Genomic DNA, 24,222 nt, shown 5'->3' with positions numbered 1-24,222 from the left:
GATTGTGTGGATCATAACAAACTGTGGCAAATTCTTAAAGAGATGGGGGTACCAGACCACCTTACCTGTCTCCTGAGAAACCTGTACGAGGGTCAAGAAGCAACAGTCAGAACCAGACATGGAACAACCGAGTGGTTCAAAATTGGGAAAGGAGTACGACAAGGCTGCATATTGTCGTCCTGCTTATTTAACTTATATGCAGTACATCATGAGAAACGTCGGGTTGGATGAATCACAGGTCAGAATTAAGATTGCCGGGAGAATTATCAACAACCTCAGATACGCAGACGATACCACCCTAATGGCAGAAAGCGAAGAGGATCTCAAGAGCCTCTTGTTGAGGGTGAAAGAGGAGAGTGCAAAAGCTGGTTTGAAACTCAACATTCAAAAAACGAAGATCATGGCATCTGGCCCCATCACTTCCTGGCATATGGAAGGGGAAGAAATGGAAGCAGTGACAGATTTTATTTTCTTGGGCTCCAAGATCACCTCAGACGGTGACTGTAGCCATGAAATTAAAAGACGCTTGCTCCTTGGGAGGAAAGCTATGGCCAACCTAGACAGCATAGTAAGAAGCAGAGACATCACCTTGCCGACAAAGGTCCGTCTAATCAAAGCTATGGTTTTCCCAGTAGTAACGTATGGCTGTGAGAGCTGGACTAACTATAAGGAAGGCTGAGCGCCGAAAAATTGATGCTTTCGAACTGTGGTGCTGGAGTAGACTCTTACGAGTCCCCTGGACTGCAAGGAGGTCAAATCAGTCCATCCTAAAGGAAATCAACCCTGACTGCTCATTGGAAGGACAGATACTGAAGCTGAAGCTCAACTATTTTGGCCACCTAATGCGAAGAGAAAACTCTCTGGAAAAGACCCTGATGCTGGGAAAGACTGAAGGCAAAAGGAGAAGGGGATGGCAGAGGATGAGATAGCTAGATAGCATCACTGATGCAATGAATATGGACTTGAGCATGCTCCAGGAGAGAGCGCAGGACAGGAAGGCCTGGCATGCTATGGTCCATGGGGTCACGAAGAGTCGGACACGACTGAATGACTGAACAACAACAACAGTAATAAAAATATTTTGATGACGTTTGAAATGGTTAGTCCTAAATATAAACTAAGGCTGTATTTGTTATACTACTTACGCTATACATATTTAGCTATTTTTTGCAAATCTGGAAAGATGTGCTTTGGTGGAGGGGCAACTAATTTGCTTTTGCTTTTTCAATGCTTAACGTGACTTCATGGAAAATCAAAGGGCTCCGGAATGTAAATCAGCAGAAAAGAGATCTTTCTAAGTTAAAAGAGCGTAACGTTGATATGGCTTTTTCTTACAAGAAACGCATTTGATAGCTGCAGATGGACACATGTTGCGAAAAGACTGGGTCAGCGAGGTTTATGTTACAGATACTTCAACACAGTGTAATGGGGTTGTGATTTTAATTCGTAAGCGACTTTCTATTTCAGTTCAACAGGCGATTCTTGACACTGAGAGGTGTTTTTTGTTCCTAGTTGGGAAGTATATGGATAAATTAATTGCTATGATCAATGTATATGGGCCCAATATTGATTCTCCGGTTATGTTTCATGATTGTTTTGTTAAACCAGTTGATATTGCTTATGATTATTTGATTGTAGGTGGGGACTTTAATGAGGTCTTAAATCCTTTGTTGGAGTACGCCTCCTCCTAAGACCCAATCTGCTGTGAGACTGGCATTTCAGGCTTACATGATGGAATATGGTTTAACTGATGTTTGGAGAATTTTACATCCTGCTGACAGAGAGTATACTTTCATTTCACCATTCACCATAATTGCTTTAGATTAATTATTTTTTGGTCTCTACATCTTTGGTATATCAAATAAAAGACTGCAAGATTGACACATTGGTAGTGTCAGATCACGCCCCAGTATGTTTGAAACTGCCCTTTTCTGACACCCCTAGGGCCTCTGGTTTTTGGCACCTTAACATTTCTCTTCTTAATGATGAGAAATTTAAAACTCAGATGTTAGGTGAACTGACAGAGTATTTTAATACTAATGAGGGTATGGTGGGTTCATGCACCATTGAGTGGGAGGCCAGTAAAGCTTTTTTAAGGGGCCAAATTATTGCTTATGCTTCTTACCAAATTTTTTTTTTAAGGAACTCAACAGATGATTTTAAATAAGACATTGAAATCTTTTATAACTCACTTCACCATTTCCCCTACTGCACAACTTTATCAGGAGCGGCAGTATGCTAAGCATGAATTTAATAATATTCTTTCACAGCAGGCGGAATTTGCTCTGAATTGTTTGAGACAGGTATATTGGGAAAATGGTGAACGTCTTAGTTAGATTCTTGCACATCGTCTAACAGCATCAACATCAAAATATCATTTCAGCTATTAAAGATGAGAGTGACAAGGTATATACTTCTCCTATAGATATAAACTCACAATTTTTAAAGTTTTATTGTGAACTTTACAGCACTGGTAGCAAGATATCAGAGCAAGATTATGGAAGCTTTTTTTTCTCATATTGATCTTCCATGCTGAGATTCGTCACAACAACAGCTTCTTTGGGCTCCTTTACATTTGGAGGAAATTATGAATGCAATTATGAAGCCAGAGAGCTTCGGCTATTGGGCGGTATATAAATGAAATAAATAAATAAATACATGAATATGAACACTGGGAAATCACCCAGTTCGGATGGATTCCCAATTGAGTGGTACAAAACATTCTCCAGCTTTTTAGCTCCCTTTCTTCATGGTTAAGCAGTGCTTATATTACTGTGATTCCTAAGCCTGGTAAGGATCATACCTATTGTGCTAACTATCGACCTATATCATTAATTAATGTAGATATCAAAATATTAATAGCCTTTGACAAAATTCATTGGAAATCTATTTTTACCACATTGTCTGATTTCGGTTTTCCTATAGAATTTTTGAAATGTGTTAAAATTTTATACTCTGCTCCAAGAATGAGAGTCAACACTAACAGTTAATTGTTGGCTTTTGTTTTACTTGGGTGGGGCACCAGACAAGGTTGTCCATTTTCTCCACTGATATTCGACTTATGCTTGGAACCCCTGGCATGTGCTATTAGGTCAAATAGTAGTAGTCATGGATTTGTGCATTATGGCTTAGAATTTAAAATTAGCTTTTATGCTGATGATCTTTTGCTGTTTATTTCGACACTCCCATCGTCGGTTCCAGCTTTGATGAAATTGATTAATACTTTCGGTGATTTGTCTGGTTATTCAATTAATTGGTCAAAGTCAGAAATAATGCCGACTAGGGATAGGGTATATTCTAGTGCAGAGCTTTCCAAACTTTTCATGTTGGTGACATGCTTTTTAGACATGCATCATTTCGTGACACGGTAATTCAGTTTTACTAGCAAACCAGAGGTTAAACTAACCCGTTATAAGAGATACGGACACATACATAAATTGTAATAACGAAATGTATGGAGATAGAACATATCTCATGAAAACCTTTCATTTATATTTTTTAAAATATATGATTTGTAAGATAATAACATACATTGTTGTCATTTATGAGTAACAGTATGTAAATATGTGCAAGAAAATGTGAAAAATAAACAAAATTAACTAAAGTATTTACAATACATATTAGGACACATAGGCCCAGGTAGGAGCTCAGCTGCAAAAACACATGAAGTAGAGAAGCAAAAGTCCAACAACAATGGTGTAAATATATATGTCTCACTACAAGGCTGTATTGCTGTAAATATTTGCAATGCCTGTGTCCAGAGTACAGTTCCAGCACTCTCTGGTGGTACACTGCCAGTGGGTGGTTAATCCACAATTACAGCAGAGTAAAAATAAAAATAAATGGCAGAAATCAAATCATAAGTGCCACGTGGTGGGTGGCTTGCTGTTTGCCACTTTGGGTTTGGGAGGGTGGCCTCCCTTCAGCCAGCAGCAGGTGGGTTGACTGGGTGACAGCCTGTAGCTGCGCTCGCCCGGGTGATTGGGAGCACGCTGATTCTGAGGCTTCTGGCCTCCACTGAGCTCCGTTCCGACTGGCCAAGATGGCGGACAGCCCGCTTGGTGCAGTCCCAGTCGGCGTTTCCAACCGCGCCCTACTCTGGCCTGGCTGCAGAGGAGCGCAGTGCAGAAGTCCGCGAAGGGCGCGCTCGAAATCTCACAGGGCTGGTGGCTGCTGCCACTTCTCCGCACCGGCGTCAGCCAAGCTCTGCTCCCAGGGTGGCGCCTCCCCTCCCCTCTCTTCACCCCGCGCCTCTACCTCGCCGTACTGCTCCAACACCGCCAATCACGTGCGTCCTACATCAAGATGCCACATGATCCTAAAGCAGCTAATGTTAAAGCAGCTAAGCCTTAGCTGCTTTAACATTAGCTGCTTTAGGAAGTTTCAGGGGAGGGGCCAAGGGAAGCAAACGCGAGTAAGGGAGCTCCGCGGTGCCCTTCTGCACAATTTTCTGCATTTCGCATGACACACCTACACACTGCCGCCAACACACTAATGTGTCGTGGCACACAGTTTGGAAAGCTCTGCTCTAGTGTATTAGCCAATTGGCAATTTCAACGGTGCCCAGAGTTTATTACTTATTTGGGAATAATTATCCCTAGAGATATATCTCAGAAGATTAAGTTAAATTTAAATAAGTTGATCAACGATATTTCATGAGATATAGATAGATAGGAATCTTTAAAGTACAGTTTATGGGGGAAGTAAAGATGAATACTATATTTCGAATTGTTTATGTTACATGTGGGATCCCCTTACCTATACCTGGCAAATATTTCCAAAAACTTAATGCCTTGTTTCATAAATTCTTTTGGGGTTCCTTTCCACCAAGAATATGTTTGAAAAGGATGCAATTTTGAATTAAAGCAGGTGGGTTCAGCTTTCCAGATCTTGCTACATATCATCGGGCTTATTTGCTGACTTGTTGGACTTTTCCACTGAGATTTGATTTTCCACCTTCGTCAGTTGTGGAATCTTTCTATCTGGAGCCTCTCTCTAAATGGATGGAATTAGGTTCTCAGCATATTAAGGTGGATAGAGCTCCTCCCACAATCTTGACGGTTAGAGATGTGTGGTATAATGTCATGCCAATTACAGTTTGACCCATTTTCCCATGCCAAATTGACTTTATGGGGAAATCCAGATCTAAAAATAGGAATGAAATTGTTTCTGTGGCAGACCTAGACAGATAAAATGATCTTTACCCGGGATCAATTACTGGGTGCTGATTATGAGTTTTTGTCATTTTCAACTTTGTGAGATAAATTTGATTTGCCTGCTACAGCTGAATGGAAGTATTTGCAACTGAAACATTCATTAGTATCTAGATTCGATCCTGATGCTTTTGCTGCCTCGGTGTCTCCTTTGCTATTGGAAACACTTATTGAAACTCATCAGGTATACTGACCCACGATTTATGTTTATAAATACTTATTATCAATGAATAAATATGATACATGGGGAATGGAACAGGGAATTGGAATATCCGATTTTGTCTAATGAATGGACCACCATTTTGGTGTCTATATCTGATATCTCCACAGACCTCCAGTTACGTTGTATTAAGTAAAAAACTTTTGTTTCAGGTTTATTGGATGTCACAATGTCTCTTTAACAAATATTTGTCAAACTTGTTGGCAGTGTAATGCAGTTAATGCTTCTTTTATTCATATGTTTTGGAAAAGCCCAATAGTTGCCTCCTCTTAGGAGGAAATTATCATACAGGTAAACTTTGTATTGGAAAGCTCTTTAATATGTACTTATGTACACGTTCTCTTAAACTATTTACCTGCTTTTTGGAACATAACACACGGTCAGCGTAAATGGATTTTTTCGTGCCCTCTTGGCTGCTAAAAGACTGAAACTCCAATACTGGAAGGATAAAAGCTCACCGCCTACAATGCAATGGATTGAAGACTTAACAACACTAGCAACATTTGCAAGAGTGGTATATAGGCATCACTTACGAATGGACTTCTATTTGGATATGTGGTCTGCTTTCACTGAAGTTTATGTGTAATCTATTATTTTTTCCTTCTTTTCTCCCTCGAATGTTGTAGTATCTGAAACTGAGGACTTTAGAGTATGTTGTTATATTCCCATTTTTTTGTTTTGTTTTGTTATGTTTTTTGTTTGGTTTGTTGAAACTCACAATAAAAATTGATTTAAAAAACGAAGAAGAACCTTGGACATATTATGTCAAACACAACTAGCCACCTTGAGTGCCATTTTCTTGGTAGAAGGGCAGGATACAAATCAAATAAATGAATAAACTTCCCAGAGGTAATTCAAGTGAGGAGATAAAATGGAGGGAATTAATTAAAAAGTATTTGAGCCTTGCCTTTCATAGGGTGTGTCACTTATTGATGGGTTTCCTGACTTTCCATTGCATAGATTTGGAGGGTACTCCCCACATTATGATCCTGGAGGCTCTGAATGGCTTCCTATACTTGGTGCATTGTTAAAGAACATAATATTCTTTGGACCGCATTTTCTGATGCAGAAATCTAGCTTTGGGTTTCTGTGTTAATGGCAGAACCTTCTATCTAACTGTTGTGACTTGTTGGCATAGCTGTTTTGTTCAATATTTCTCCAAACACATATTCACCAAAGTTACCTCTGCCCAGAGAAGTCTTGGACAAGAGGACTTTGGCTTGAGCCTAAGGATAGATGCTCTGATGCTGCCTATTTTTCCACATTTTTTAAAATCCTCCACATAAAAGATTGCTGCAAAAATATTAAGGGCAGTTCCTGTATTCTTAAACAAGTCCCTCTCCTCTAATTTCTTCCAGCCATAGTAGAATTGTTCTAGAAGCTAAGGAGGCCACTCCTGACTTTGGAAACCATGGCTGTGATGTCTAGCTCTGCATAGCTCTAGATCCATCATCTTGTCAGACTGATTCCTGGGCAGTTTGTCACTTTCTGGTGGCGAGCAGGAACCTTTGGAAAGGGAAATTGTTCTCTTGTCTTTGGTGCTATGAAGGTCTTTGAAAGGAACTTCTGAGATATTGCAGTGAAGAAAATCTGACCTTTATCTCATCTTCTCTAGACAATGACTCCAGCTTAGACTGTAATGATGGCACATGTTTTGTATTTTCAGAAGAGAACTGGGTGTGAAGGTGCTTGCCCTACTCATGGCATGTACAATGGCCTTAAAATTCTCCTCAGAGAGGAGGGGGGCATGAGTGCCAGCTCCCTAACAAAAGGTCTCAGAGGTTTTTTTTTACACAAGCACAGAACCCATATTTTTTATTTAGTCTTTACAAGGTGATGTACACATCACAAAACATAAAATGTATTGGGTATATTAAAATGATCAGATCAGACCATAATAAATAGTTTAAGAGAACAGCTTCTAATGCAGGTCTAAACCATTCTACATAGATTTACATAAAATACATAAAGCCAGCAATATTGTTAGGAGGGTAATTTTTAAGGCCTTTTTAAAGGCTTGCATTGTAGTGGCCATGTATAGATCAGTTGGAAACTCCACAACAGTGCGGTCACTGCCTAGAAGCCCCCACCTTTGGTGGCTACTAACCTAACCTGTTTTACTGGTGGGCAAAAGAACAGAGCCTCTGAAGAACTTTAAAAATGAGCAGGATCATATGGGTAAAGGCATTCCTTAAGGTACTGTACTGGGCCTGTACTGATACCACAAAGAATTACTACAGTAGGGAAAACGAGATGCTATGCTGCTGTTTTTGGTGGTGGCATTCCCTGTAGCATCAAGTTCTAAGCGTAGTCAATAATAATGGCAAAGCTAATGAAAAAACAGTAGCATTTTTTGCATACCTTCCCTTTATTAAAATAGTGGATAATCTTCCGACAAAGACCTTCTTTACGTTGCCATTCTGTCTGAGATGGGTAGTGTAGAAACTCCCGAAGAGGCCTGTCCTCCCACTGAAGCAGCTCACAGTACAAGAGCAAAGTAAAAGCAGCCTCTGTTGAAACAGCAAAGCAACAAATGCTCAACAAAAACTTCTCAGTTATAATAACTATATGCAAATGATCATATACTGTGAGAAAAGTAGTTCTGAAAAAATTACAGTCTTCAGCACATCAGAGAACTTGGTACTCTAACACTGGGGAGGGCAAGTTCAGGCAGTCTAGGGGCCATTTTTGACGCCTGGATCCTCCCTGTGGGCTGCATTCCATGGGCCGCTACACAGTCTGCTCCCGGGGGCAGGAATACATGGTTTGCCTCTGAAATTAATTGGTAAACCACACCACAATACTAAAAGGGTTCAATTTAGCTTGTTTTCAAGCTAAATTTAACCCTTTTACTGCTCCGTAGAGGCCACAGGGTACTAAAACTGTCAAATTTAGCTTCAGGACAAGCTAAAATTGACGCTTTTAGTGCTATGGAGCACTAAAATAGCCCCCACCACCACTGAATTTGGCAGCACAGTGGTGGTGGGGACTATGGGGGCAGCATGCTGCTGGGGTCGCATGCAGGGGTTGCATGCTGCCCACATGTTGCTTTTAAAAAATTGAATCATTGATCACATTATGAAAGTAAACAAAAAATAAGATGATACACAATATTGTATTTATTTGTTTACAACACTTGTATGCTGTCCTACAATAATTTTTTCTTGGTGGCTTGCAATAAATGAACATAAAAACTATGTAAATATAAAATAGACTATAAAACCATAAAATCAAAAGCAACATAAAATACAGCAGAAAGGTCTTCAACCTGACACCATAAAGACCACAGGGATGGCACTAGGGAAACCTCTGTTCCTTAAGTGGGCTGCCATGGCCCCAAAAGCTCTCTCCCTGGTAGTTCCCTGCCTCTGTGACATATAGGTCAGAGGTTCTCTCAAAATATGCTTTCTGTATTGACCACTGTTTAACTGAGCATATTCAAATTCCTCCAAGAACAAAATGTCCATCTTAGGGCAGGAGAAAGGTTCAGACCCTAGATATAAACATGCAGACTTTTATATATTTGCCAGCAAACAAAAAACTCTCTTTTACTAGTATCAGCATAACAATACTCACATTTCTAAAAATATATTTCTATTTCTAAATCAATTATGTCTAAACATTATTACTAAAATCCAGACTTCTTAATAAGATATATGACTACAAAAACATTAATCCCATGATGGGTTACAGGTATGTTTGTGACAATGGGATTTTGTCTCCTACTACATGTGATTTGTGTTTCTGTGCCTCCCAAAACAAATCCCTTCTATTTACGATCTGAAAAACTCTTCCTTGATCCCTTATCTGATCACATTCCCAAATGTATGGTTCTTTTATGGCTTTAAGGACACTGTAGGTGTTTAAATTTACAGCCTCTGCTCTGGTATCTTCTTCTATCAGATAAAACCATTGAAAGGTAGTTATCTATTGCTTATACCATGGTTCCATCTGGAATGGCTCAAGGAAAAGGCATGTTTTTCATTCCTGCTGCAATAAAGCTATCTGTGTAACGTCGGGTCTCAGAATCACATCATTATATTTGCTTGCAGGCATCTGATTATTAATTGCATAGCTGCGGCAAGATGGTCCAGATATGTGACACCTCAACAGGGGCACTTGGATTAGGGCCTCTGAAGTAGATTTAATGGTTTGGATAGATAACTTATGGGAGAAGGCCATCTTTCTGGTAACCTGGTCCCTAAGCTGTTTAGTGTGTTAAAGGTTAAAGCCAGCACTTTAAATTGGGGGCAGTATCCAACAGGGTACTTATGCCCCTGCCAATTCTCTTGCACAAACAATGGGCCCCACCGATTCTGTTGTGCAAGTGGGACCCACCACTTGTGCAACAGAGATTTAACACTTCCCAGAGGAAGCCCTGAAACAAGTGGAAACACTCATTTTTGAATCAGGAATGGTCAGCAGAGCTCCCTTATGCAAGTTCCACTAACCTGTCCCATTCCAGAAATGAGCATTTTTGCACGTTTCTGGTTGCCCCTGTAAGTGCTATGTCTGTTCCACACGTGGTGGGTGCCACTTGAGACCAGGAATTGGCTGTGTGCAAGAGAATTGGCAGGGGCATAAGTGTCCTGTTGGATACTGCCCATGCGCCTGGAAATGGACTAGGAGCCAGTGCAGCTGGAAAAGTATAGGCATAATAGGGTTAAAACGCTGATTTAGTATTCCAGTGGCCCTATTTTTAACAGCTTCAAAACTGAAACTCATCCAACAAAACTGGATCAGACTGCAAGAGCATAGGAAGAGTCATGATGGATAAGATCAAAGGTCTGTCTACTCCAGCATTCTGTTCCCATACAGGGCCATCCAGATACCTATGGGAAGTACACAAACAGAAAAACGCCAGAGGATGGAGAAGTCTCAGTCAGCCCCTCCATGAATTAATAATGCCTTTGGATTGTTAAAGTGCTGTAAGTCCCATGGATAGGAAAACAGAGGGAGTGGGAGGCAGTGGGTGAGAGACTGCACTGAAGAATGTATCAGCTGGATAATCTCTCCCTGGATGGAATGGCTCCACAGTGAACTGTTCCTGCTAACTAACCAACCAACCAACCAACCAACCAACTTTCTTTCTTTCCTTCCTTTCATAATGCCTTTCTTCCATTATAGAACTCATGGGAGCATGCATGGGGTTCCCATGTAGTCTCCCATCCATGTACTGAGCAGACTCAGACCTGCCTAGCTTCAGGAAGGTGGCTGTATCATCTTCCCTCAGACCATGCCCTGTAACAGTACTTTGGGCATCTCTATTAATTTTTATTTATTTATTACTCAAATGTATATACCTCTTTCTACACAGGTAGTGTTCAAAGTGGTGAACATAAAATATATCATCAAAACAACAATAAAGTATAAAAACAAAACAATAATAAAAATGTTAATCAGTAGTAAAACTGCACATTCTACTGTGCTTGAGAGACCAGAGCTGGCTGGGTCACACTTCAGGGAAAGCCTGCATAATAAATGGGTCTTGAGAAGATGTCTAAATGTCAGAACTGTGGTGGCCTGTCTAATAACAGTGGATACAGCGTTCCAGAGGATGGCTGCTGTAACACGAAATGCTGGATAATTGTGGAGTTGGTTATCATGGGTATGGGAAGGGATGGGTGAAACCCCCGAAGTCCAGTCTGGAGTCAGGGGATGTCTGCTGCAGGGAAATCCGAGCTCCGCCAGAATTCATGGTGCAGCCCTCCGTCTTTCTAAAAGGCACGATAAATGGCCGCAATTTACATAGAGGTGTTTTATGGCTGCAAATGGCATAAAATACGCCAATTGAGGCCGTAATTTTTCCCACAAAAAAGTGCTCCTGCTCACATTCAGCATTGTGAACAAGTCATGTTTGCATGATATGTGAATAGAATGAAATTATCGTACATCCCTAAGAGCTATTGACAGCCTAACCCTCAACAGGAAGTGATCCAACCATGACAAGGGAATAGATGTCAAATCCCCCACTTGTAAATCACTATCTACTTGTCCAGTTGAGAAAACTAAGTCTAGAGTGTGTCAGTTGAGAAAACTAAGTCTAGAGTATGTTCTAATTCATGTATTGGGCTGATGACATGCTGGGACAGTCCGTCATGATGTCCTGAGCCACCCCAGACAAGGTAGTCCCAGCACAGATGTCATGCACAGTCCATCTATTGGGAAGATGAGGGTGGAACCCTGACTGTGTGTCTTGCAGTGCCCATCCTTCTGCCCCTGCTGTATTTATTTACCCAATAAGGCACAACTGCACTGCTGTTATCAACTATCTGATCAGATATCTCTGATTGCTCACTGACATGCACCTGCGTAAAAATGCTTGTCTCGTCCTTGTGCAGGTTCAGTTGACACAGCAGGTCAAGCATCCAACAAGGGGTCAGGGTACGCTGAACTTGATGGATGCCATAAATAGGCATAATTGCCCTGCCCAAATCTAAGAGGCATCAGGAGCCTGGGCACTAGAACAGGTTCTGTGAGGTCAATGAGTGTGGTTTTATTCATAATTAAATGTATGATGTTTTTCAAGTAAATAAGTCCATGTCTCAACATTTGAAAGGAAGGGACTGTGGTTCAGTGGTAGAGCACATGCTTTGCATATAGAAGATCCTCACTTCAATCTTTGGCACCTCCAGGTAGGGCTGGAAAAATTCCTGCCTGAAACCCTGGCGAGTCACTGCCTGTCAGTGTTGACAATACTGGGCTAGATGGACCATTGGTCTTATTCAGTATAAGGTAGCTTCCTATGTTCCTATGAAAGTAACGATTTAGAATGCTGTATAAATATTGTACAATAAATGCATCGTGTCACCTGTTTGAAGTCTGGTATCTGCCATGCTCATAAAAACTATGTTATGTACATGCAACTAAAATAAATTAGCTGGATTCCTCTCACTGGTGCTCAGTGTTGGACAAATTGCGTACTCCTGTGCTACATATTTATACAGATACACTGGTGATTTAAATGAACAAAACAAGTAATGTATCAAAAGTATTTACAAAATTTTTAAGAGTTGTCACATTTTCTAAAGGCATCAAAGCACTATTTAAAACAAGATATAATGCTTTACACAATTCTAGCCACACTTTGTATTCTAAGGGCGCAATCCTAACTAGATAGGAGGCCTCCTCCAACCTTGGAAGCGACCGCCTATCCAAAGCCAGGCAGGAGAGGTATGGGGCGGATCGTTCCCTCCACACCTCTCCTGCCTTGCTATTTTTTGCTAGACAGCCATTTTTGGCTGTCTAGCGGCAGGGGGGGGGGGCAACCAGGAGAGGAAGCTGCCATACAACACATAGGATGTGTCGTACGTGCAGCTCCGCTCTCCCCGCCCTGGAATGCCCCTTTGCAGTCACTCTGCACTCCTTTTCCAGGTACGGAGGATGAGGCTTCTCTGCACTGCCTCAGAGGCAGTGCAGACAAGGGGGGCAGTCAGTTCCAAGAAATGAGCATATCCTATGGCCCTCTAGACAGTGTCTAGTGGCCATAGGATTGCTCCCTAAATCTCTTACTCATACAGAATCAATTATAGTTGTCCAAAAAGTTCTTATTGATCACTGTGATGTCATTTGGGTAACAATGACATTTTTTGTATGCATATACCATTTGACTAATGTTTGATTTATACATTAAAAATTCTTAAAATTCAAAAAGTTTTAAAAATTTACTTAGCTTCTTTTCTAAGTATAATTAATCATGTATTCTATAAAGGTTTTAAAATGCATATTTAAAGATGACAGGGGGAAGTATCTGAAAAAGGTTTCCTCTCTTAGTTACCTGTGAAGTTTTCAGCCTGCAAGTGCATATCACACAACTTGTGGATGTAGCGGATATACATTTCCTCCTTGTTAATTTCAGATTTATAAAAGTTCTGAAAAGTAAAAGAAAACATGAAATTCAGAAGATAATCTGACAACTTGCCTAGCTCAGGATATATTTAGGGATTTATGCAATTCTTGGCCTGGTTCAATCATACAGCTAAACCATATTTTAGCTTTATGAACGTGAGCCATGGTAAGCCTCGGACTATGCATCTCTCCATATGCTGTCATCCTTCATGCGTGAGAAGAAGCTAACTTTCATTTTCAGTTTTGAATAAACTACAATTTCTTGTTATATCCACACTTGGGAAACAGGTTTATTCCAACTGTGATTAGTTAACAAACCAGGATAGGAATATAGTACGCTGCCTTGTACCGAGTCAGCCCATTGGTCCACCAACCCCAGTATTGTCGACACTGACTGTCAGCGGCTCTCCAGAGTTTCAGGCAGGATTCTTTCCTAGCCCTACCTGGAGATACTGAGGACTGACCCTGGGACCTTCTGCATATAAAGCCTGTGCTCTACCACTGAGCTACGGCCCCCTTTTAAACTGAAATCAAGGTTTGCTAGAACTAACCATCTAGAATAAACCAATTTCTCAAGCTTGGATTTAATAGGAAATTGCTGTTCATATAAAGCTGGAAGCTTTCAATGTCCTTCTATTGCCCATGAAGGAGGAGGGAGTGTAAAAGTTCAAGGCTCACCATGACATGTTCTTGTAAGGCTAAACCATGAATTGGCATTACGCCTGAATTTGGCCCTTATTTATAGAAATGTGCTTAAAATGTGAAAAGGACTCCATTAAACAGGTCCATTAAAATTTGCATATTTCAAGGGATTAAATGCTAGTCTTAGCTAGTACAGTTCAGCCTTTTCTCATACTTATAAATGCAACAGCGAACACCTACAATATATACGTGTGTTGTCTGTTTATATTTTTGTATGCAAATGGTTTTTATATTATGTACAATATGGTATTTTAAGGTTTTTAATCTCTGTAAACTGCCCAGAGAGCTTTGGCTATTGGGCAGTATAGAAGTGTAATAAATGAAGGAATGAATACAAAAGACTGTCATTAAAAAAGAAGCATGAAAACAAGAAACAAGACTCACTCACACTTTCTGCTTTATCACTTGTTCTAAAATGTGAAACCACTCTAAATATTCAGGAATTATGTTCACACCATATCCTGAACCTAGCCAGAAGGGGCAATTGCAAGGAGATCAACAGTCCAACAAAGGCTTAATAGGCCAGAAAGAATAATATAATACTATATTTTCTATCTTTTTAAATATATTTTTAATTTATTTTATTTTTATAAATGTAATAAACAATACCAAAATTACCAACAACCTAATCAATACTTCAATTTCCCAACAGTACAATATTCTAATGAGGACACCACAATAACAAAGAGAGAAGAAAAAAGAGAAAAAGAAAAAAGAGAAAAAGGGGGAAAGGGAGGAGGAAGGGAAGTGAAGAAAAAAAGGAAAAAAATTCCCTCCCCTCCCCACCCCCCCAAATTAAGTTTAAACTCCAACACCCCCCAGCCTCCGATGCCATTCTATTTTAAAAATTATATCTATAACCTTAACAATCTTACAGTTTAATAAACAACCTTACATTTCTGTATCATCAATGTTATATCGAGGAGACAGGTCTACAGTTCATTCCTAAAAGCCTATATTATTAGTAATAATAATAATAATAATAATAATGAAATATATATATATATATAGTATTATATAATAATAAAACTTAATATAAACCTTCAACCATCAGTAATAAATTTTATACTAGATATATTATCTATTTTGAAATAAAAAATAGAAAGAAAAGCAAGAAAAAATAAAAGATAAAAGAGAATAAACCAATATAAATATAATCATTTATCTTCTGAATTAGCCTGAGTCATATAGACTAAGCACAAACAGTTAACAAAGCTTGTTTAAAGATTCCAGTTCATGGGGTTGTAACAGAATTCTCACGCATTTTTACATTAAGCCAAGCCTCCGCCATTTCATGATTTAAAAACTTTTCATCTGACCTTCAGACACAATACAAAGTGTAGCAGGATATTTTAAGAAATATTGCAAGTTCATTTGTTTTGCCATATTCTTTGCTTTGATAAATTGCTTTCTGTTATTCGCCACCTCTTTGATGTAGTTTGGAAATAACGTAACTTTATCTTGTTTCCAGGAAAGGCTTCCAGCCTCCCTTGCCGAGTGCAGGGAGGCTCTTTGTGGAGACTTTTGCAAATTGAACTATGATGGCGTAATCAGTCCCTTTAGCATTTGGCACACAAAATGCCTGCTCAATATCAAGTAAATAATCAGATGAAATAGGGAGTAACTCATGCAAAAGTTTATCCACAAAAATAGGCCATTTTACATAATTAGGCAGATTTTTAATCCCAATAATCTGTACATTGGATCTTTTCGTGAAGGCCTCCAGTTGAGGGATTCTATCAGAGATATTTTAAAAACAAATTTGTAACATAGTTTCATTTCCTGCCACTCAGTTTTCAAGCGCATTTTCATCTCCATTTTTTGCCATGACGCATTAATTAAATCTATAGCTCCTTGCAGGGCGGTGATGGAATTTTGGATTAAATCCAGCCTTTTGACTTGCTCCATAAATTGCAAAGATAAAGTCTTTATCAGTGTAAATAATTCCCCTATATCTTCTGTCTTCGACACTTTTGACACAGAGGATGCGGGGGGAGTATATGCCAGCTCTTTTCTTCTCCTCGGCGCAGACATGTTTCTCTCAAACAGATCTTACAGGTCCTCAGATGTTCTTAAATATTGTTAATGTTTCTTAAATCATCCCTCAGAGGTTGTTGATATTTCTTAAAGCATATATTGTTATGGAACACATCAGCCCTGTTTTCTCCTATAAAATAGGAGTCTCAGTACAGCTTTTTGCATTGGTAAAGCTCTGGGGAGATAATCCTGGAATCCAGCCCCTCCACTATCGCGTGGGAGTTACCTTTCTCCAAGATGTTGTCCAGAGCTGTTGCCTTGCCCCCCCCTTTCAATTCCAGGGGGAGATGAAAAGGTTTTTCAACCTTTTAAAAAGCTGTTTGAGAAAGCTCCCACGGAGACCCGTGGGAAGCTGCCAGAGCAACATCGGTCCCAACCGCATAATACTATATTTTCTAATTACACTTGTTATGCTTCCTTCAGTGATGGTAGTATTTATAGTGAGATGCTCACCAAATGGTTGACCATGAAGATGGTCTGTAATCAGGTGCTGGGCATTAGTCCCAACTTTCCTTCCTAGCTAGCTTTGCCCCACCCACTTTTTTCTTTGTCCCTTTCCTTTGTCCTTCTGTCCGTTCCTGAGGACCAGCCTTTCCAAACTTTGGGTGCCCAGACATGGTCTGACTACAATTCCCATCAGCATAGCCTATGATCAGGAATGATGGGAGTTTTAGTTCAGCATCATATTGGGACCAAAAGTTAGGAAAGGCTCCCTAGAACTCTTTCCCTGGGCTGTGCCTCCTTCCCCTCTTCCCTTCAGTCCTCATCAACTGTAACCATTCATTTCACCATTATTTGTGAGATGCCCACCAAATGTTGGTAATATGTATGGAAATGTGGCCTATAGATGAGTGAGTTCTTGAATAATGAGTCCCCCCACAGGGTTCCAGATCCATGATTCTGAATAGAGTCTATTCTGCAGAAGATTTGCAAGCAAGAAAAGGGCTAAGCACTCTCTCCTCCTGCTTCTCTGCTCTAAATTCCCCTCTCCTGAAGTTGCTTTGCTTTAAAAAATGACATTGGTGCTCTTACATGTGTTAGCATGTGTAGTTAGCCTCTATGTTTCAGCAATGAAGTGACTTTGTCAGGCATGCAAATAGATCTGAAATGGGGGTGGGGATTAGTGTAATTGCAGCTGCTGTCACAAAGGCATTGGTGGCTCAGTAAACCAGGAGAAAGCAGCAATGATACCCTCCTATGTGGTACTTTGTAAAAAGAAGCATTTGGGTCTCTCTCTCTCATTCCTCCTCCTCAGGACTTCCCGACATAGGCGTTTTTTCGTGTGACTGTTGTCCTCCATTCACAGTACTCCCATGTGCGATACATGATGTCGTTGTCCTCCAGCAGCTGTCCTGCAACTTCTCCCCGTTTTCCCCATGAAATTCCATGATATTTATGTACTGGGAAAATGCAGGATTTTTTTCAGGTCACGCCATCAAACCACCACTGCCTGCCTGTGTACTTCTGCAATGGCGCAACAAGCTGCTTTGGGCAATTTTGGGGGGTAAAGTTATGATGACAACGCCAGTGCCAACAATGGGATGGGAGTGTCACCTTGCATCCTTCCCATTCCACTATTGGGTGCCTGCAGAGCACAACACGGTGGGAGTCCACAAGTGCGGTAGAACAGCATTGACTGTTCCTCCCTCATCTGGCATGTTGGCTGCAGCTGCCGCCTTGTCCTCCTCCATTTCTCCTTCTTGCCTGCTCTCACCTCCACACTGGTTTCCCTGGGGGGGCGAGCAGTGTTTTACAATGGGACTGGAGCTGGTGCTTTGCTCTGTTCTGCTCTGCAGTTGCTGCTTCCAGGCAAACTGGCTGTGGAGGTGGAAGGCAGGCAGGTGGGAGCAAGTGAGCAAATTGGCAGTGTGTGAGGGACAGGAACAAAATGGAGTCAAGCCTTGCTCATCTCCCTGTCTCAGGGATGCTGAAACAGATGGGCAGCAGCAGGGAGAGGTGATGGTTGAAGTGGCTCCTACACGATACAGGCAAACGTGAGCAACCCCTTTCCACTCAATCCGTTTTCCCAGTGTAGACTTAAACGAGAAAAATGTTACTGCTTGCTTTTACAAGGACAATACTGACTTGTGCATGGGGGGCCGGGGAGCCTTTGGAACTGCACCTTACCAGTGTTTCACTATTACAGCATACTGACATTTCACTAGTGCAGCATGGCAGAAACCACTGCTGCTCTGAAAGCCTGAAATGTTGCAACCCCTTTCCCCTCAATCCCCTCTCCCAGTGCATACTCAAATAAGAAAAATGTTACCTCTTGCTTTTACAAGGGCAATACTGACTTGCACACGTGGGGGGCGGGGGGGAGGCCTTTAGCTGCAGGCCTTGCTGATCTGATCAAGGCTAGCTTCTGGACAAACAGGCAGTGGCAGGAAAGGACGTACCATTGAATTCAATGGGCTTTGCATCCAGATAGCCAGGAGACTGCTGGGCAGCCTTAGTGTGTGTTCGCTCAGAAGTCTTGCTGAATTCAATGGGTTTACTCCTAAGGAAGCCCTATTGTCTCATCCACAGTGGCCACCCTTCCTCGGAAGAAAGCGAAGTAGGGATCGAAGCAGAAGCGAAAAGGGGGGGCAAGGAAGTTGAGATGGAAAAGTTCCATTTCATGATGGGCGGGAGAGGGTGGAATGCTGCTGATATCCGATAACATGCCGCCTGTCAGGAGCGCCCTAGCGGCCCCTTTCAGTACACTCCAATAGCCAACTCAAGACACAGACGAAAGGATTCTTTTCAAGGCTTTAATCCTTTTACAACTTAATGACTCTTTCAGATGCTAATCACCAGCGACTAAGCAAGGAACAGCAGAGCAGCCTATGTTCCGAGTAGGCAGTTGATCCCCGTTTGAAGGAGAATCACTTGAAGACCCAAAAGAAAAACTGGCGGTGGAAAGAACAGATTTAAATCCTGCAAAGAATCCGGAAACAGAACCCTCGGTACAATGCGGTATAAAAAGCCTGGTGTGGTGAAGCCCTCAGCAGTACTAGTCCTGCTCATGCCAGGAAAGCAGTTCAGAAAGAATAAAGCCAGAAAGTGCTTCCAGACAAACAGCTCCTAGTGCTACTAATCAAAAGACATTGTGCAGCTATTCAGTCTTTCCCTCCTGGATTTTCTGTGGTAAGAAAAAGGTGGTGGTGGTGGTGGTGGTGGTGGTGGTGGTGGTGGTAGTAGTAGTAGTAGTAGAAGAAGAAGAAGAAGAAGAAGAAGAAGAAGAAGAAGAAAAACATGAGAGGGATACTGTGGAAGAAGACGACGTCTGTAAAATTCCATTTATGAGGCAGGTCGATTGCATAATAAAAGCCTCATCTGAACTCACCCAGCTGTACAAAGGTATGACAGCAGCTTTCTTGTAATATTTCCACTATTTTATGCCAATCAATCATTCTCCTATAATCTCACCAAATCATTATTATTATTATTATTATTATTATTATTATTATTATTATTATTATTATTATTATTGCGCCTGGCAGTTAAAACTGAGTTATATGCAGGAAAAAAAAAGAGAGGACACTGCTCTGAAGAGTTTACAATTTAAATTTCAAATCGTAAGAGGCAACAGATGAAGAAAAAGGAGGCCAGGGTAAGGAATGTGTCTTATCACATTGGATGTTAATCCTTTATATGTGTCTATACTGCATGAAGGAGTAAGGCCTGTTATAGAATCTGTTTTGAATTCTCACCCCTCAGCTGTTCCACTTACCCATTTTTATTGGATTTATGAGGTATCATTTTAGAAAAGAATTATTTTTGATCTGACACACATTTTTTCTTTCAATTAAAGGGATAGCTATTGGCGGTATGGCAGTGTTCAGTATTACTGAGCTTGAGAATACCATCATCTTGAATGCTTTGTATAATCCCTTTAAGAAATGTTTCAAATATTGTGGATACTGTATAGATGATATTTTCATTCCCCCGCTCCGCCCCAAAAGTATCTATGGTTGATGAATTTCTCAGTTAGATCAACTCCGTCAGTAATCATACTGCTTTATCTCCCCTCAAGAAAAAAGCTTCATGGAGAGTTCACATTGTGTGATCTATGCCAGAGGTTTCACACAAAAGCAGGTTGAAGTGAAAGGCAGTTAATAATCTTTCAGCAATTCTCTGCTGAATAATTTTCTGCATTGCTATGCAGTAATGACTTTGATAGAATAGTCAACCAAAACAAAACGCAAGGACACACACAGCATTCTCACCATCAGATTAACAGTGCAACCAATTTTCTTGTTCTCTGTCTCATCTCCTTTCATACAGTCCCTGGTAAAAAAGGGAGTACTGTTAAAACATTCAGATTTCAACATTTATGTTTGGGAAAAATAGGTAAGGTTAAAGATGGGGAGAGGGAGTTGGGGGATGGACAACCTTAAAAATCATCATCATCATCATATCATCCTTCCTTTCTTCCCATCCAGGCTCTAACCAGACCCATGCCTTCTTAGCTTCAGCAAGATTGCAGCATCATGTGACTCCAGACCAAGCCCTATTCAAAAATATTCTGAAGTGGCAGAGGATTGCTGCAGAAGAAATAGAACACTGGCTTCAACCTCTAGCTTTTTCCTTTTTTTCCTTTAAAGCAGGGGTGGGCAACTTGTGGCCCTTCAGATGGCTATGCTGGCTAGGGCTGCTGGGAGTTGTAGGCCCAAACATCTGGAGGGACACAAGTTGCCCATCCCTGCTTTAAGGTGTTATAGTAGTGTTCATGCAGTATAACAGAGAAGCAGTTATTGTTCAAAGTACCAAAATGTGACAGTATATTAAACCTTTAAGGGAACAATCCTATGGCCCTTAGACGGTGTCTGAGGGGTCATAGGATAGTTCAATTCCCAGATTCGAGGTTGGAGACAGCATTCCCCCTCTCCACTGGTGCCAAAAGAACTGCTCTGGCTGCCCCTCCAGGGTGAGGAATGCAACCTTGGAGAGGGGGAAAAGAGGGCATTTTGGTGGGCAGGAAGGGGAGGTGACTAGAGAGGTCAAGATATGAGGTATCCTGACGCCTCTCCAGCCTCCTTCCCTCCGCTTCTGAGCTGTACCAGCTAGACAGGCAAAAAAGCCGGTCTAGTGAAAATGCAGGGCGGCAGGACAGGGAGTCAAAGATCACCTCTACCCTGCATAGGATGACCATCAGCTTCTGGGTTCAGAGGCTTACGATCATTGCAGTAGGACTAAGCTCTAAAAAGACCAATATAACATATGATAGTCAACACACATTGTTGAGTTCAGTCGCTAACGTGTATAATCTGAAATAAAATATTGGTTTGCAAACAAAGAAGTCACAATGGCATAGGCCTTTTGGAGGAAGTTGTGTCTTTTGTTGTCTGTGATGTCACAGGCAGTACGCAGCAGATGCCCATGAAAGTTGAATCACATTACCTGTAATCAAGGAGACGCTCCATCAAACGAGTAACTGATGTAACAAAAGAAAGACCAGTCTCCCGCCAAGTCTCTTGCTCAATCTTTTCCAGGAGGCTGCATGAAATTAAACAAATTGTAATATCCCTTTGAAATATTATAAAGCCTCAACAGTTCTGAGAGCAATTTTAATACCTAGCAGACTTCCACATCAGACTTGAACAATCATCATCTTACCTGGGGTAAGGCCCAAAGAGCTGGGTTCTGATCCATGTTGCATAAAGCAAAGACAAGGAAATTACTGAACGAAGATGATACATTATCACCACTTCATAGCAAGAAAATAATGTTCCCTACTGTGCTAGTAGTTGACTAAAAAATGGGGACACATTTTGGATGGAATCCAAAACAAGCATACATTTCCATTTCTCAAGTAATAACAGTTCTAATCTTGAATAGACTACTTCTCTTATATAATTTCCTACTTAATGTAGCACACATGTAGAGGTCCATTTAAATTTTAGTTCTAGAAGCCATAAAGAATGTTTTCTCATTCTGTTTGGGGCCTTTTCTAAAATTATAAATTCCTTCACTCTCTTAAAAAAGTATATACTCTTTCTTTTCTTTGTATGCAATTCTTCAAAGAATCCAACAATTTAAAGTTGTGCATAGGAAGGTACTTCACATGCTTTGCTTCTAGACATGCATTTTGTTTTTTCATAGAATTTTAAATAGACACAAACATCTTTCCTTTTCACATTATAATATGACATGCAAGATTCACTCCTCTGCCCCCACTAATTTTTTTTACTAATAAAAGAACAACTTGTATTGGTATCTTCTGCATATGAAGATGGCTTCAGTGAATTGAAATAATTTTTAAAATAATTATAAAAGATGATGGTACAAGGCACTCCACCTTCAGCTTTTCTTAATTTCATAATGGGATTTGAGAGCATTACCACCAGTTCTATGTTACCTCAGCCATTAAAACTGGGTAATTGTTGCAATGTATTGTTCCATAAACTGGAATGGTGGAATGCCTTCATTGGTCAAGGAGAACAGGAATACAGGCTAAGTAATTTCTGTTTTTCCCTTGACCAAAGAGAACATTCAAAACTCTTGTAGCTGTGTCAACCTAGGGCAGGATACTAGGGACCTGGAAATTAGGGAGCAACTACTCTTTGCAAAACACATCTCAAAGGCAGTATCTGCGGAAGAGAACGTCTCTATTCTGTGGTGCCTGAAGAAGGTATGCACAGAAGATGAAATTGCTGTTTTGCAAATCTTCTCTAAGGGAGAGCAACTTGAAAACACAAGAGTTTGAAATGTCCTCTGTGGTCAAGGGAGAAACACCGGAGGGTTACAAGTGGAGGATGGCATTGTTGGGACCCCCATAAAATTCCATGAATGAGGCAGAACAATGGCATGGTAAAAGCCTTACCTGGAAGCACCTGTAGTTAAATTTGTCTGGCCATTGTTAGGAAAAATTGGTACAGTGCAATCTTAGGAATGTTTACTCAGAAGTAAGCCCACTGCGTTCTATGGGACTTATTTAAAGGTAAGTGCCTCACTCCTTGAGGCAGCTGGGGCATATCACAGAAAATTCCTGGGAAGCAAGTTCCTAGTGTTGCAGCAATTTTTGCAGCCTTTATTTCCCTGTATCTTACTTTATAGTGCAATCCTATATGTATGTACTCAGAAGTAACTCTCATTATGTTCAATGGGGCTTACTCCCAGGTAATTAGAGATAGTTTGGTAGTAGTCCAAATAGCTTTAGCAGGGAATATATTGCAGCATTTCATTGCAGGCCCATCTAACATTTAAAAACCCTTGAAAGGGGGGTGCCCCACCCCCAAACAGTGACATGGCAAGTATACATTTATGCTCCTACAGGGAGATAGGGGAGAGGGAAAAGGGCAAACATGCACACCCCAGCAAGGGCAATTATCACGGAGGTTAGAAACCTCTAAAAGGTGCAAATAGCAAGGCTCTCCAATGCCCACACTTGGAAGGAAAACATTCCATGCAGCAGGGATGGATGGAAGGGCAAGACTGGAAGCTTACAAAATGACATTTGCAAGATTAGTAGGAAGTACTCTTCTGGCCTCAACAGTGGGAGGAAGGTGGGAGTGTAAAGGAGGCATTCAGAAGTACAGTGTGTCAGTGTGGCAGACAAGGAGGAAGTTTCTGCATGCAAGTTCTCTCTTTCACTACTGACCCTGCAAGCTCCCTATCCTCTTTTGCATCTGGCCATTTTACTAAGTGATCATGCGCAAAGGGCATTCCTCTCATAACTGCAACATACCATTAAGCAGATTAGAATGGCTTCTGGGTCAGCCAGTGCAGTTTCTAACTGAGCCTTAGCCCTTGCAGTTCATTCTCCAAAAAAGGACCACTAAGAGTACAATCCTATACATGCCCACCCAGAAGTAAGCACCAATGAATTAAATGTGGCTTACTCCCAAGTATGTGGGTACAGAACTGCAGCTCAACATGCTTTTCTGTGCATGTTTTACAGGTTGTTCTATAGCCAAAATATTCTAAATTTAATGTAGCAATACCAAGTTCATGGGTTGGAGATTTCTCATATTTGGAATTGGATTGTTTTTGTGTCCTTTACCAGTTTTTGTAAGCTGCTGGGAGGGCTTTGCCCTGAAAGGCAGCATATACATTTCATACACACACACACACACACACACACACACACACACAATTTAGAGGTGATTTGGGAGGTAATGATGAGTGGATGAAGTAATGGAACAGTTAGGGATAAATTAATGGAACAGGCACTGATTTGGGATGTTCTAAGCTTAAGTTGCAAAATGAATTCTTCTG

General features: G+C 40.9%; 1 protein-coding gene across 1 annotated transcript in view; it reads right to left on the bottom strand.

Annotated features, from left to right (window-relative positions):
* The window catches only part of DOCK3 (dedicator of cytokinesis 3), a 454,424-nt gene that overhangs the window by 104,925 nt on the left and 325,277 nt on the right, over nucleotides 1–24,222 (bottom strand). The window contains exons 35-39 of the mRNA XM_084829818.1: nucleotides 21,622–21,648; nucleotides 21,406–21,501; nucleotides 20,232–20,292; nucleotides 13,211–13,304; nucleotides 7,795–7,943 (exon numbers count right to left, since the gene is read on the bottom strand). Of these exons, the coding sequence (XP_084685944.1) occupies nucleotides 7,795–7,943; nucleotides 13,211–13,304; nucleotides 20,232–20,292; nucleotides 21,406–21,501; nucleotides 21,622–21,648 (427 nt within the window). The remainder of the gene's footprint in view (nucleotides 1–7,794; nucleotides 7,944–13,210; nucleotides 13,305–20,231; nucleotides 20,293–21,405; nucleotides 21,502–21,621; nucleotides 21,649–24,222) is intronic.

Source organism: Heloderma suspectum, chromosome 2 (genome assembly GCF_057233095.1).
Source record: "Heloderma suspectum isolate Gila_16-S chromosome 2, 16-S_ref, whole genome shotgun sequence".
Lineage (NCBI taxonomy): Eukaryota > Metazoa > Chordata > Lepidosauria > Squamata > Helodermatidae > Heloderma > Heloderma suspectum.
This window is presented reverse-complemented; position numbering and strand designations above follow the sequence as displayed.